Source organism: Myotis yumanensis, unplaced genomic scaffold (assembly GCF_028538775.1).
Source record: "Myotis yumanensis isolate MYYU_CA2020_CCGP unplaced genomic scaffold, mMyoYum1.0.hap1 SCAF_1, whole genome shotgun sequence".
Taxonomy (NCBI): domain Eukaryota; kingdom Metazoa; phylum Chordata; class Mammalia; order Chiroptera; family Vespertilionidae; genus Myotis; species Myotis yumanensis.
Window position 1 is genome coordinate 75,776,969 of NW_027223752.1, and position 13,088 is coordinate 75,790,056.

The 13,088-nt window shown below is 43.4% G+C and overlaps 1 protein-coding gene across 1 annotated transcript in view; it reads right to left on the reverse strand.

The window, feature by feature from the left end:
• Positions 1-12,378, reverse strand: part of CDIN1 (CDAN1 interacting nuclease 1) — a 212,667-nt gene extending 200,289 nt beyond the window's left edge. The window contains exon 1 of the mRNA XM_070405288.1: positions 12,115-12,378. Coding sequence (XP_070261389.1) covers positions 12,115-12,215 — 101 coding nt within the window. The 5' untranslated portion in view covers positions 12,216-12,378. The remainder of the gene's footprint in view (positions 1-12,114) is intronic.
• Between the last annotated feature and the right edge of the window lie 710 nt (positions 12,379-13,088).

The window sequence follows — 13,088 nt, forward strand, 5'->3', positions numbered from 1 at the left end:
TTTGTCAGGTCACAATGTGAACACCCATTAAATTTAAAAAAACAAACAAACAAACAAAAACCCCAAACTTTATTTGCTACCTTGAAACCAGAAGGCACATAAAGATCCCCCTTTAGCCAAGGGATAGCACTTGAAAAAGGTGACACTCTCAAACATGCCACTGTTCTTTGGCATGAAGGAAGCTTTGCGTTACGAGGAAGAATGATCAACTCTTAGCATATGTATTATCAAGATGCCTCCCTGAAAGGTAGGGCTGGAAAGAAAGAGGAAAGAAAAGTAGAGGCAGGCATTTAGTTCCCCAAAGTGGCCAGGAAAAGGCTTGATTTATGACAGGCCTTGGGCCATCTTTACTACGTGAGGCACAGATTGCTCCATGGGCCAAACATGCTGGATCCAGCTGTCTATTCTGTTCCCATAAGAGATGGAGACATTCAGTTAGAAGGTGTACCCCACACCTTTAGTGTGTTCCCTGTATACCAGCTCACTGTATAAGCAGTTTGACAGCAGAAAGGGACAAGAAGAAAGATATCTTGAATCAGGCATTTGAAATAATTTCCCTTCAAGAAAAAGAAAATTGAAAATAAAATAAAGGAAAATTTATTCTTTACCCATCTCCCATATGATTTTCATACCGGTACAGGACTTTTATATATTAAGGTCACTTTTCATATTGGTTGTTTTGTTTTTAAGGACACTTCAAACAATATGGCAAAACTGCACAAAATGTGTAATAAAAACATACAGTGAATTTAGTCAAAATTTGTGGAAAGTCAAATAATAAAATATTATTACCCTACTAGAGGCCCGGTGCACAAAAATTTGTGCACTCGGGTAGGGGGGGGGGGTCCCCCAGCCCGGCCTGTGCCCTCTCGCAGTCTGGGACCCCTCGGGAGATAACGACCTGCTGGCTTAGGCCTGCGCCCGGGTGGCAGAGGGCACGCCCAATCCCTAGGTGCAGCCCCTGGTCAGGCTCAGAGCAGGACCGATTGGGGAGTTGGGGCGCCGCCCCGTCATGCACAGAACAGGGCAAATCGGGAGGTTGCGATGCCACCCTCAGTCATGCTCAGGGTAGGGCCAATTGGGGGGTTGGGGCACCGCCCCCTGTCACACTCAAGGCAGGGTCAATGGGGAGATTGCGGCGCCACACCCTGTCACGCACAGAGCAGGGCCGATCAGGGGGTTGGGGCACTGCCCCCGGTCACTCACAGAACAGGGCCCATCAGGGGGGTTGGGGCACTGCACCCTGTCACACACAGAGCAGGGTCGATCAGGGGGTTGGGGAGCTCCCCCCTGTCACGCACAGAGCAGGGCCCATCAGGGGGTTGAGGAGCTCCCCCCTGTCATGCACAGAGCAGGGCTGATCAGGGGGTTGAGGAGTTCCCTCCTGTCACTCACAGAGTAGGGCCCATGGAGGGGGGTTGGGGCACCACCACTGTCACACTCAGGGCAGGGCCGATGGAGAGGTTATGGCTCTACCCTGTCACACACAGAGCAGGGCCCATGGGGGGGTGGCGGGGGGGGGGGGGTTGGGGTGCCGCACCCTGTCACACACAGAGCCGCAGGGCGATCAGGGGATTAGGGAGCTCCCCCCTATCAGCCACAGAGCAGGGCTGATCAGGGGGTTGGGGCGCCTTCCCCTGTCACGAACAGAGCAGGGCAGATAGGGAGGTTGTGGCCCCGCCCCCTGTCACACACAGAGCCACATGGCGATCAGGGGGTTGGGGAGCTCCCCCCTATCAGGCACAGAGCAGGGCTGATCAGGGGGTTTGGGCGCTGCCCCCTGTTACGCTGATCCCAGTGCCGGGAGCCTCGCTGCTCCACTGATCCTGGTGCCGGGAGGCATATTACCCTTTTACTATATAGGATAGAGGCCTGGTGCATGGGTGGGGGCCCTGAAGGGTGTCCTGGATCAGGGTGGGGGTCCCCACTGGGGTGCCTGGCCAGTCTGGGTGAGGGGCTGAGGGCCGTTTTCTGGCTGGCGGGTGAATGAAGCTCCCAACCGCTCCTTTTTTTCTTTTTCTTTTTTTTAAATATATTTTATTGATTTTTTACAGAGAGGAAGGGAGAGGGATAGAGAGTTAGAAACATCGATGAGAGAGAAACATTGATCAGCTGCCTCCTGCACACTCCCCACTGGGGATGTGCCCACAACCAAGGTACATGCCCTTGACCAGAATCGAACCCGGGACGCTTGAGTCTGCAGGCTGACGCTCTATCCACTGAGCCAAACTGGTTAGGGCTCTTTTTTTTTTTTTTCTGGGCTGGCTTTAGCTCTGAGGCCTCGCTGCTGAAAACATTGATACAATGTTGTGGTCCGGCTGGCTGAAGCCCGGCTGACTGAAAGCCGGTTTCTGGGGTTTTGTTTAGCTTCTATATTTGCAACATAGTTGCTTAGAGGTGCAGCTGAGAGGCCGGCAATTCAGGCGGGGAACGTTGGAGTTCGCCATCACTGGAGCAAGCAAGCCTCCCTGTTCGCTTCAGTGCATGGCTGCCGGCCGCCATCTTGGATGACAGTTACTTTGCATAAGGATATGCTGATTAGCCAATGGGAAGGGTAGCGGTCGTACGCTAATTACCATGTTTCTCTTTTATTAGTGTAGATATATCTATTGAACATTTTTCTCCTAGGGAATTATATAATTCCTCTTATTGTACCAGCATACATTTTGATGTGGGTCATTACTTAATAGACTAAAGTTTGATGCCTGAATATAGACTTAAAATGAAGTCAATAATTTAATTGTGTGTGAGGAAAAGTTTCCCTCACACTAATAAAAAATATAGTCAGCATGTATGTGGGTCCTTCTTGGGATAACATTATCTGCGGCTTTCCTCAAACACTGTACTCCTTGCAAGAACTCAAGCTCATCTCACTTTTGCAACTAAGCAAATCCAAAGGAGCACAGATATCTGATAAAAGCTAAGCAGCAATTTTAGAAAGCAAAGGCACCATCTAACCAAGTAACAAAATAACCTTCAAGAGTCTTCAAAGCTAGGCTACAGTGCAGCAACTAAAATAAAAATCTAAAATTTTACAGAATGAAAAAATCACATTTGAAAAGATAAAGTAATGGAAATACATGAAATAACCATATTCTTTTCTTAGACCAATTTTTAGCACAATTTCTTTAGAACAATTTCTTTTCCAATTTGTACTAATGACTAATAGAGAAAACTCATACATATATATACACACACACACACACACACACACACACTTCCTGAGTATCTGAATATTGTTTTGAAAGTCATGTAAAATAATTTTATTTCTTTGGCAAAATCACCAAAATAATTCTCAGTTCAATGAAACACTGACATTTCTCCCCCTTACAAATTATTCTCTCATTATTTGGAACACAGGTCCACCACAATATTGTCAAAGTATAGGAAATTGACCACAAATTGAAAGAACAAGGCCAATGGAATAACCTTCCAATTTAATTAAATCAAGCCCTACAGCATTAATTATACACTGCAATGTGCTACTACAATTCTTAAAAATTAGTGAATCTCGGTTTTAAAAACTGGATTTATATATAACTATGAAAGATTTAAGGCAAGTTTTGAATATCTGGGCCAATTCAACTAACGATCAAGCCTATGTGTTCACGGCCACACAATCATTTGATCCACATAAACATGTATTTTCTACAAATCTATGGGCTTTCATTTCAAAGCAAAATTTTGTTTTATACGTTTCAAAAGTTTTCTACTCAGATATTTCTTCTACTATAGGCCATATACTACTAGTAAATTCCAAAAGTAATCAGATTTACCCTCCATTAACCACTTCCGAGGACCTTTACACTAAGCTAAGTGTTTTTACACGCCTGACTTCATTTAATCCTCACCACAGCCTTAAGAACAGTTTGAATCCTGCCTCCTTCTACTTCCTAGCTCTGGAGCTTCATCCCTCCTTTTACAGATGAAGCAACTGTGACTCAGATAAAAAGAGGCAGTGCCAAGTCACTTCCTAAGAACAAATTGTTAAAGGAAGCAAAAACAATGGTACAAAGTCACCCTATGGGAAAAGTGGACTAACTTAAAAATGCACTATAGGGGCAGGCGGGCGGTCGGGGGGTGGGGGAAGGAAGGAGGAACGCATTGTTCAAAAAAGAAAAACTGTAGCCAATGGCAGCACCAAATTAAACTCAGCCACACTAAATAAATAAAAATTAAATAAAATTTTTGTGCATGTCCTAAGCCCGTCCCTTAGCTACTCCACTCCCAACCAGACTGGACCCCTAGGTCTATCACCAAGAACCAAGAACCACTAAGTTCAACACTAGCAAAGATACAGAAAAGCCAGCCTTAACTCCAGTTCTCAGGTTGAGGTAGGTGGAGATCTCAAGAAAACGAATCATGTATATTGGCCTAAGCACAGAGAGTCCAACCAAATGAGTTTTTAACTACTACTTCTGAGATTTCTCTAGGATCAGCCTCATAGGAGTGGATGGTAGCCTATGTTGTGATCCAAGAGTGTAAAAACAGTAGATGTTAAGGGCAGTGACAGAAAATCATGCTTAGAAATGTGGAAGGCACCATTAAAAAAGAACTAAGCCAGAATCCCTAAGGGAAAAGATATAGCAATAGGGTAAAGACACTTATTTGCTTAGAGATTTATGGTGTCAAGAGTTTGATTTATGACTTATAAGTAAAGGCATAAAGAGCAACCAAATAGCTAATGTATGGAAAGGGAACTCAGGGAAAAATCAAACTTGTGCCAAAGAGCTTAGTTCACCAACAAAAGAATTCCCAACAAAGGAAATCTCCACTAAGAACCCCACTTAACTAACCATATTGGATCTAACTGTTCAACAAACCCTTTGTTTTCTAACATTCTATGATTTTAATAATTTATAGCTCTTGGATGTATCTTAAACTCTTCCCTTAGACTATAATTATTCAAAATTAATTACTATATCATTCTATCTGATTTCTAAAAAAAAACCAAATAGTGCCACAAACATACTGAGCACACAGTGAATTATTATAGACCAACTCCTATAAGAGATGGTTAAACTGCACGTACCAGTAAAAATCATAGACTGACTATAGGATGGATTGTTTTACATAAAAAGGTGATAGTGGATGATATTAGTTGAAAAGCATTCCAGTGAGAGAAATAGAAAATCACCATTAGGCAAACACCAGTAATAACTGCTTTGTGCAAACACCACTGATGGATGCTAAAATCATGAGGGAAAGTGTGATGTGAGAAAAAGGATATTTGCATAATTTTGAAGGATATCTCTTACAAAGTACAAGGGAGAAACTTGGCAGGCACCATACCTTAACCAAGTGAATAAAGTGAACTTCACCAGTAGTAAGACATATGAAGACATGAACCCTATGATAGGATGCACTGAGAAGGGCACCATATCACTTCTGGGCTAATCTTGCCAAAAATGTTTACACTTAATCTCTTCATGAGAAAACACCAAACACAAACTTAGGGATGTTCTACAAAACTACTGAACAGTGCTCTTCAAAAGTGTCAAGATCATAAAAGACAAGATAATAGTAAAAAAAAAGTCACAGATTAAAGGTGACTAAGAAAACATTACAATTAAATCTAATGCATGATCCTGGAATAGAAATGGAACAGTGAATCCTGGAATAGAGCAAGGTCATTAGTGGAAAACAAACAAAAAAACAACATTCAAAAAAGGTCTATAAATTAATAAACTGTATTGCATAAAAATTAATTTTTTGATTTTGACAATTATACTATAGCTATGTAACATATTAACATTATGGCAAGCAGAGTGTAAGGTATATAGAAAATCTTGTAATATATCTTCAACTTTTCTGTAAGTTTAAAATTATTTCATTATACATATATATATATATATATAGAGAGAGAGAGAGAGAGAGAGAGAGAGAGAAGGTTAGAGATAGGTGAAGAGCTCAAGAAAATGAACAAAATGTATTGGCTTAAGCACAGAAAGCCTAGCCAAATTAATTTTTAAATACTCCTTTTGAGGTTTCTCTAGGAACAGTCACCTTCCTATATAATAAAACCCTAATATGCAAATTGACCAACCAGCGGAACAACCAGTGGAACAACTGGTCGCTATAATGCACACTGACCACCACGTGGCGGACGCTCAACTCAGGAGCTGCCCCCAGTTGGGCGTCTGCCATCTCCCCCCACCCCCCTGCCAGAGGGATGCTACCAGCAGTGGCGATCGGGGGTGGGGAGGGGGGGAGAGGAGCTGGCAGGCAAGCGCCCCACCAGTCACCTCCTGCAAAGCAGCAGTCAGGCATCTGACCCTTCCCGCCCCTCATGCACAAATTTCGTGCACCAAGCCTCTAGTTTATATATACATATGTATATATAAAAACAAATACATATGTAGTGTTTAGGCAGTAAAATATAATCTGATAAGTAACAGTTGATTGGGCTGGGTGCTTTGACCTGAATAAGAAGATCCAGAAAATAATTTGAGAGATGCAAATCAATGACTATGTCCTCAGCAAGTACTTAAATAGAGTATGTCCTATATTCTTGGGGGCAAATATCCCGCTACTGTAAAATTGCAGAACAAAAGAGAATAGAATAAAGGTGAATTTAGGAGTTGTGAGATATCAGATATCACAAAGTCCTATCCCTTCATGTCAACTTAGAGAATTCTGAGACCACAGAAGCTAAGGGATTGCCTAGGTTCAGTGCACTGACTTAGAAAGACAAACTTGTAATTTCAGTGGAAACAAAGAAATAATGGAGGAATGAGACTAGAGAGTGGAAGCCATCATATAAAATAAAAATTAAGCTGGGAGGAAAATTTATCTCTGAGCATATGCTACAATAAATTTCAGCTAGAAAGATGAAAGGATTAACAATAAGAAAGAAAGGCATAAAGAACCTAGAAGAAAATTTAAGTGAAAGATTTCTTTTTCATATCATAGGACAGAAAAGAAACTTGCTCAGCATAAAAGAAAAAATGAGAAAAAAAAACATAAATTTAAAGTTAAGCATTTTCAAAATAGAACAATTACTAAAAGCAAACAACAGAAAATATCTGCAAAAAATATCCTATATAATAAAGAGGTAATATGCAAATTAACCTTCACACCCTCACAAGATGGCTGCCTAGGACCAGGCCAGCAGGGGAGTTAGTGAGGAACAACCAAACGACTGAACAAGCAGGCTGCATGGGGCGACCAGGCCGACAGGGAGGCCATGAGAGGCGACCAGGCTGGCGGGGGGGGCGGGGGGGTTGGGGGCAGTTGAGGGCCACCAGGCTGGGGGGGGGGGGGCAGTTAGGGGTGAACAGGCCAGTGGGGGAGTGCAGTTGGGGGCAGCCAGGCCAGCAGGGGGGGCAGTTGGGGGAGATTAGGCTGGCAGGGGGGGCAGTGAGGGGCGACTAGGCCAGTGGGGAGGCAGTTGGTGGCAACCAGGCCAGCGTGGGGGTCAGTTAGGGGGACCAGGCCAGCAGAGGAGGGCAGTAGGGGGTGACCAGGCTGGCAGCGGGGGCAGTAAGGAATGACCAGAAGGGATGACCAGGCCGGCGGGGGTGGGGGGGCAGTTAGGAGTGACCAGGCCGGCAGGGAGGGGGCAGTTGGGGGCAACCTGGCTGGCAGCAGGGGGCAGTTAGGGGAGATCAGGCCAGGGGGGGGGGGGGGCAGTTAGGGGCTACCAGGCAGGCAGGTGAGCGATTAGGAGCCAGCGGTCCAGGATTGTGAGAGGGATGTCCGACTGCCAGCAGTCGGACATCCCCCAAGGGGTCCTGGATTGGGGAGAATGCAGGCTGGGCTGAGGGGACCCCCCCCCCCATGCACGAATTTCATGCACCATGCCTCTAGTGAACATATAAAGGATCAACATCCTTAACATATGCAGATCAATGAACAATAAACAATAGTAGCAAACTTCAATACAAAATTAGGCAAAAGACACGAGGCAGGTAATTCAAGAAGAAAACTAAATGGTCAATAAACAGTTGAGAAAACATACAATGTATTATAATAAAAATGCAAATTACAAGATGTCATTCTCGATCCATCATGTTAAAAATTAAATAATGACTCTCTTCAATGTTTGCAAAGTTTTAAAGATATATATTCCCATGCCTTATTGGTAAAAGGATTAATACAATCTTTTTTTATAGTAAATTGTCAATACACATCAGAATTCTTCAAAACATAAATACCTTTGATTTAAAATAGGCAGTGGTTGTCAAAGTGTGGTCAATGAATTCCTGGAGTCCCTGAGTCTGTCTCGGGGGTCTATAAGGGCAAAATTACCTTTATAGAAATAGTAAGACATGATTTGCCTTTTCCTGTGTGGTATGTGCAATGATAATGCAAAAACAATGGCGGGTAAAGTTGCCAGCTCCTGAGCACAAATCAAGGCCGGGCACAACTGTCCTAGGAGTCACTGTATTCTTCACAGTCACATACTTGCAGGAAACAAAAAGCCAGTTTTACTTAGGAATATCTTCAAATTCACTTATTAATACTCAACTTTTGAATACACATCTTTTTAACATTTTTATATGAGCAAATAAGAAGGAAACACAAAGCACGGGTACTGCATACAGAAGTCTGATGGCTGTCTCAAGGAAAAGCACTTTATGCTTGTTTGAGAGCTGAACTAGCTGCTTTTTCCATGAAACACCATTCTTTCTGGATTAAATGATGGACAGAGTATGATTATTCAGATTTGGGTATCTGGCAGACATTTTCTTAAAAATAAACAACGTGAGCCTGTCACTTCAAGAAAAACAAGTGATAATATTTGTTACCAATGATAAAATTTGAGCTTTCTAGGGAAAATTCAAATATTGGAAAATTCTGTATCCATCACCATAAGCTTGACAGCTTCACATCTTACATATTTTTCTGATGAGATCAGGGAAGATATTAACAAATGTGATTTCTTTTGATGCTATATAATGAAAGGTGACAACATCTGGGAGACCTGTATAACTCACAACCAACATTTGGCAAGTGAACAATGCATGATGATAAAAGTCATGCATAGGTAAAAGATCCACTCAGAGTTCATGACAGGCCAATGGACTGTAATATCACAGAGTGGAAAGGGCCAATATACAGTTTCACATTCCACATTGCAATTAACCTTTAAGAAAATACCACTTGTTGGGTTTTATGTAGCAACAAAAATATCCACAATTATCTGAAAAGCCGATTAGATTACTCTTCCCTTTCCAACTACATATCTAATTGAGGCCAGAGTTTCTTCATATTCTGTAGTCAAAACAACATATCAGAGCAGGTTGAAGGCAGAAGCAGATATCTTCCTTCTATTAAGGCAACATTTTAAAATTTTGCAAAAGTATAAAATGGCCATTTTCCCACTACTTTTCGAAATGATAATCGAGTATGTTAAACATAACATGTTAACAAAAACAAGTAACATGTAATGGCTTTATTAGTTAATTTTTAAATAAATTAATCAGTAAATTTTCTTAAATTTCTCAGATTTAATTTATATTTTGGTAAATATCAATAGATATAACCAATATAAATAAATGTTCTTTTTCAGAGTGTAAGGAGATCTGCAGACTAAAAGTTTGAAAACTGCTGATACGGTCATTCCCAAATTCTGGGAATCTAAAGTAAGAAAATAAGCAGACTTGGCATTATATACGTACAAAAATAATATTAAAAAATTAGAGGATAAAAAAACCTCTTGATATCCAACAATAAGAAAATGGATGGTACATTGATATTGATTATTTGAAACACATTGTGAAGACTTTTTGAAGATAAGGAATGCTCACCATATGTTAATTGAGAAAAGCAAGGTCTATAAAGCATATTAGCAGAGACAGTACTATAGTGTGAAAAAAAGACTAGAAGGAAATAGATAAAATGTTAACAAAAAATTTCTGGGCTACAGTATTATAAAGACTGTTTTTTTTTGTTTTGTTTTGTTTTGTTTTGTTTTACTGAGCATGTCCTACTTTTAAAATCAGAAAAATTAAAATTTTAGCAACTTTTAAAAACATTTTAGTACTTTGATTTTTTTAAGAACTTAACATATGTGAATGTCACCAAAAACAATTGCTGCTGTTATTATTAATAATATTGAAACTAATCAAGGCAGCTTACTATAGATAGAATTCTGAACTGAAAATTATGAAACCTGTACTCAAGACAGTGTTTAGCCATTAAACATCTCTGGTATGTTTGACAAGTCACTTAACCTCTTTGAACCACCAGAAATTATCTTTCAGGTCCATACCCGACCAACTCTATCAAATCTAAAGATTGTGCAAGTCCTTTGCAAGGAACATCTAAAGTAAAACAGTGCCTGGTGAACACAAATACAGTGACCAGATGATGTTATAGAACTGTGCACCTGAAACCTGTATAATTCTATTAACCCGTGTCACCCCAATACATTCAACAAAAAGAAAAGAAAAATAAATAAACATAAAATAAAGTCAAACAGTGCTGCAGTGAAGCCAAGTCCAAAATCACACTCTTTATAAAATTTCCACCCATGCTGCTAAATGGCTCTTTAATTTCTTCTGCTGATTAGTGCAGCCTCTGTAAATAGTTTCCAGTGGAAGAGTTTGTGATTCCCCAAGTGGTATTTTGAAGAAGTGAAAAGTATTGGGGCATATTATGAATAAAAAGGGGTTGGGGGGGGGGGACATAAGAGAATAACCAAGACAGCCTGGTGCCCCAAACGAAGAGAGTCCTTCATAAGTGTACTTCGTAAGTGCATAAAAGTATGGGAAGGCTACCTCTATGGAGAGGACAAAGCATTTGCTATGGAAAAAGAAAAAGAATGAGCGAGAAGGAGAAGAGGGAGGGGGAAAAAAAAAGAAAAGCAAGACTATAGTTGTAATATAAGTACATGAGAGAAGAATATCTAAATGTATCTTCTATTTTAAAACTATCCAGAAATATCTACCTATTCCCTTAGCTGATGAGCCTTCACCCATTCACTGCTCATTGGCAGAGTTGGCAACAGTTAAAGACAGATCATTAAATTCCAGTTTATCAGTTTTGTTCCTGGTTAGCAAGTCTGATAAAAAAAAAATCTTAGACTATAAAAGGATAAATATTGCCTTAAATTAAATATGGTTAATTTTAGAACGAGATCCCTTCATTTTACAGATTAGGAAAACTGAGTCCTTCAAAAAACTGAGATCGTAAGACTTTCAACTTATGCTCCAATTGTACTTTATTAATACCAATTACCCAATAATCTCTCTTTCTTCAAGAAAACTCTTCTATGGTGATGTCTGTTGAAGGATTGCACGTCAAGGACAGGGATGTCCTCCATTGGGGGCTACAGTGCTCAGTACCACAACACAAAATGGTACAAGTTGGAATTTGGTTTTGAGATCAAAGGAAAGGAAACAAGCATTTTAATCTTTTAACATGTCACAAATATAATAACCGGCTTTGTCCTGGACTGGTTCTTTGTGTAATGTCTGGGCCTCAGTTTGCACATCTTTAATATGAGGAAATCTATACTTCCTAAAGTCCTTTCTTAGAAAGTTGGATAATCCTAAAATCACTAAAAAATAAAATAAAATAAAATGTGTTTTGGGGAGGAGGGAAGTATGAAATATACCTAGAATGTGTATACTCCATAAGGTTGTTCAAATGGCCAATCTTGAGCCAGGAGCGGAATCTCCAGGGTACGGTCTCTCTGGCTGGCTTGCGGACACTCGAGGGCCCTTCATTGCATTAGAGAGCCATCGTCTCACAGGAGGCCCTTCTGGCCTGTGCTCCCCAGTTTGTTTCCAGGGGCCAATTGAAAAGGGTCCTCCATGTCCTCCTGTTGAATCTACAACTGGTATTTCCACTTCAAGGGGTGGCCCTGCCTCCTGTCCTTCATCCCCAGTATCTGTCATTTAACCACTAGCCATTTTATGGAGCACCTCCTATGTGCACCCATCACGAAGCGCATACCAAGTTTTGAATGCACAACTGCTAACTTGAATGTAACTGAAGCATCCAGTAAGACTCTCCAGAAGAAGGCGGGTGAAAGAAGACACCTCCTTCCCCACCCTGATCTCCTAGCACTGACAGGAGTGACACGTGGTTCCTGAGGGCTGGCGTGGCCGCCGGGCACAGCTGCAGCCGGCAAAGGGCGGCGAGCGGGGAGAGGTGGGCACTTACCTGGGGAACCTCTGCTTCAGCTTCCTCAGGCTCTGCCTGGTGGGAGGCACAGACACTAGGCACTGGGCTATCTCGTCGTACTGGGCTTTAGTCAGTATCATGTTGGGCCAGAGTCTGGGAGGTGGCGGGACAAGTAAAAAAACACCCTGGGCTCGAGCAGCCTCAGTGCCGGGGGACCAGGGGTGGGCACACAGGGGCACGGCGCGGGGCCCCCCACTTCCCTGGCGGGCCCCCAGCCCTCCACCCTTGGAGGAACAGCCTAGGCTTCACCCGCAGCGCCGTGGCGGCGGGGGCGGGCTTTAGACCCGCTTGCCCGGCCCGCGCTTTCTGGGCAGCCGCAGTGGGCCCAGCCGAAGGCAACGCCGCCATGTCAGTTAAGGGCAAACCAATCAGGAAGCAGCGACCCCGGCGGAGGCGGAGCCTAAGCCTCCGCGAGCAGGTATCCCGGCAGCGACCACCTGGGATCCACCTGGGACGGTCCGAGCGCTCACCCTGCGGGTTGCCAGCCTCAGTCCCGGCTCACAGACTCGGCAGCCAGGGCACGTGGGGCCTGCGATCCCTAAGCCTGAGCCCGCGGAGCCGCTGCCGGGGCGCGCGGTTTGAATACGCTTCCAGAAGCGCGGGTTTTAAAGCGCCTCCGATTGGAGACGGACAGAGCAAGTGCCCTCCCCGGGACTCCGCGCTCCGAGGGCGGGGCCCGGGGCCGAACCCCAGCATCTCCGTAGACGCGGCGCCCGCCCAGCTTCTGCCGCTCGCGTGGCGGCTCTACGTGCTGGGAAACTAACTAGAAAACAAACCCGACGTCATCACCCAGCCCGCGGGGAAGAAGGCACCCCCACCCCGCCCGGTTAGGTGCTGGCGGGCGGAAACCTCTCCTCCCTCGGCTCGGTCTCCCCAGCCCGCGGGGCACAGTAGGCGCTGCACGAATGTGGGGAGGGAGAGTCAACGACGGACTGCTTTCCGCGGGGCCGCGA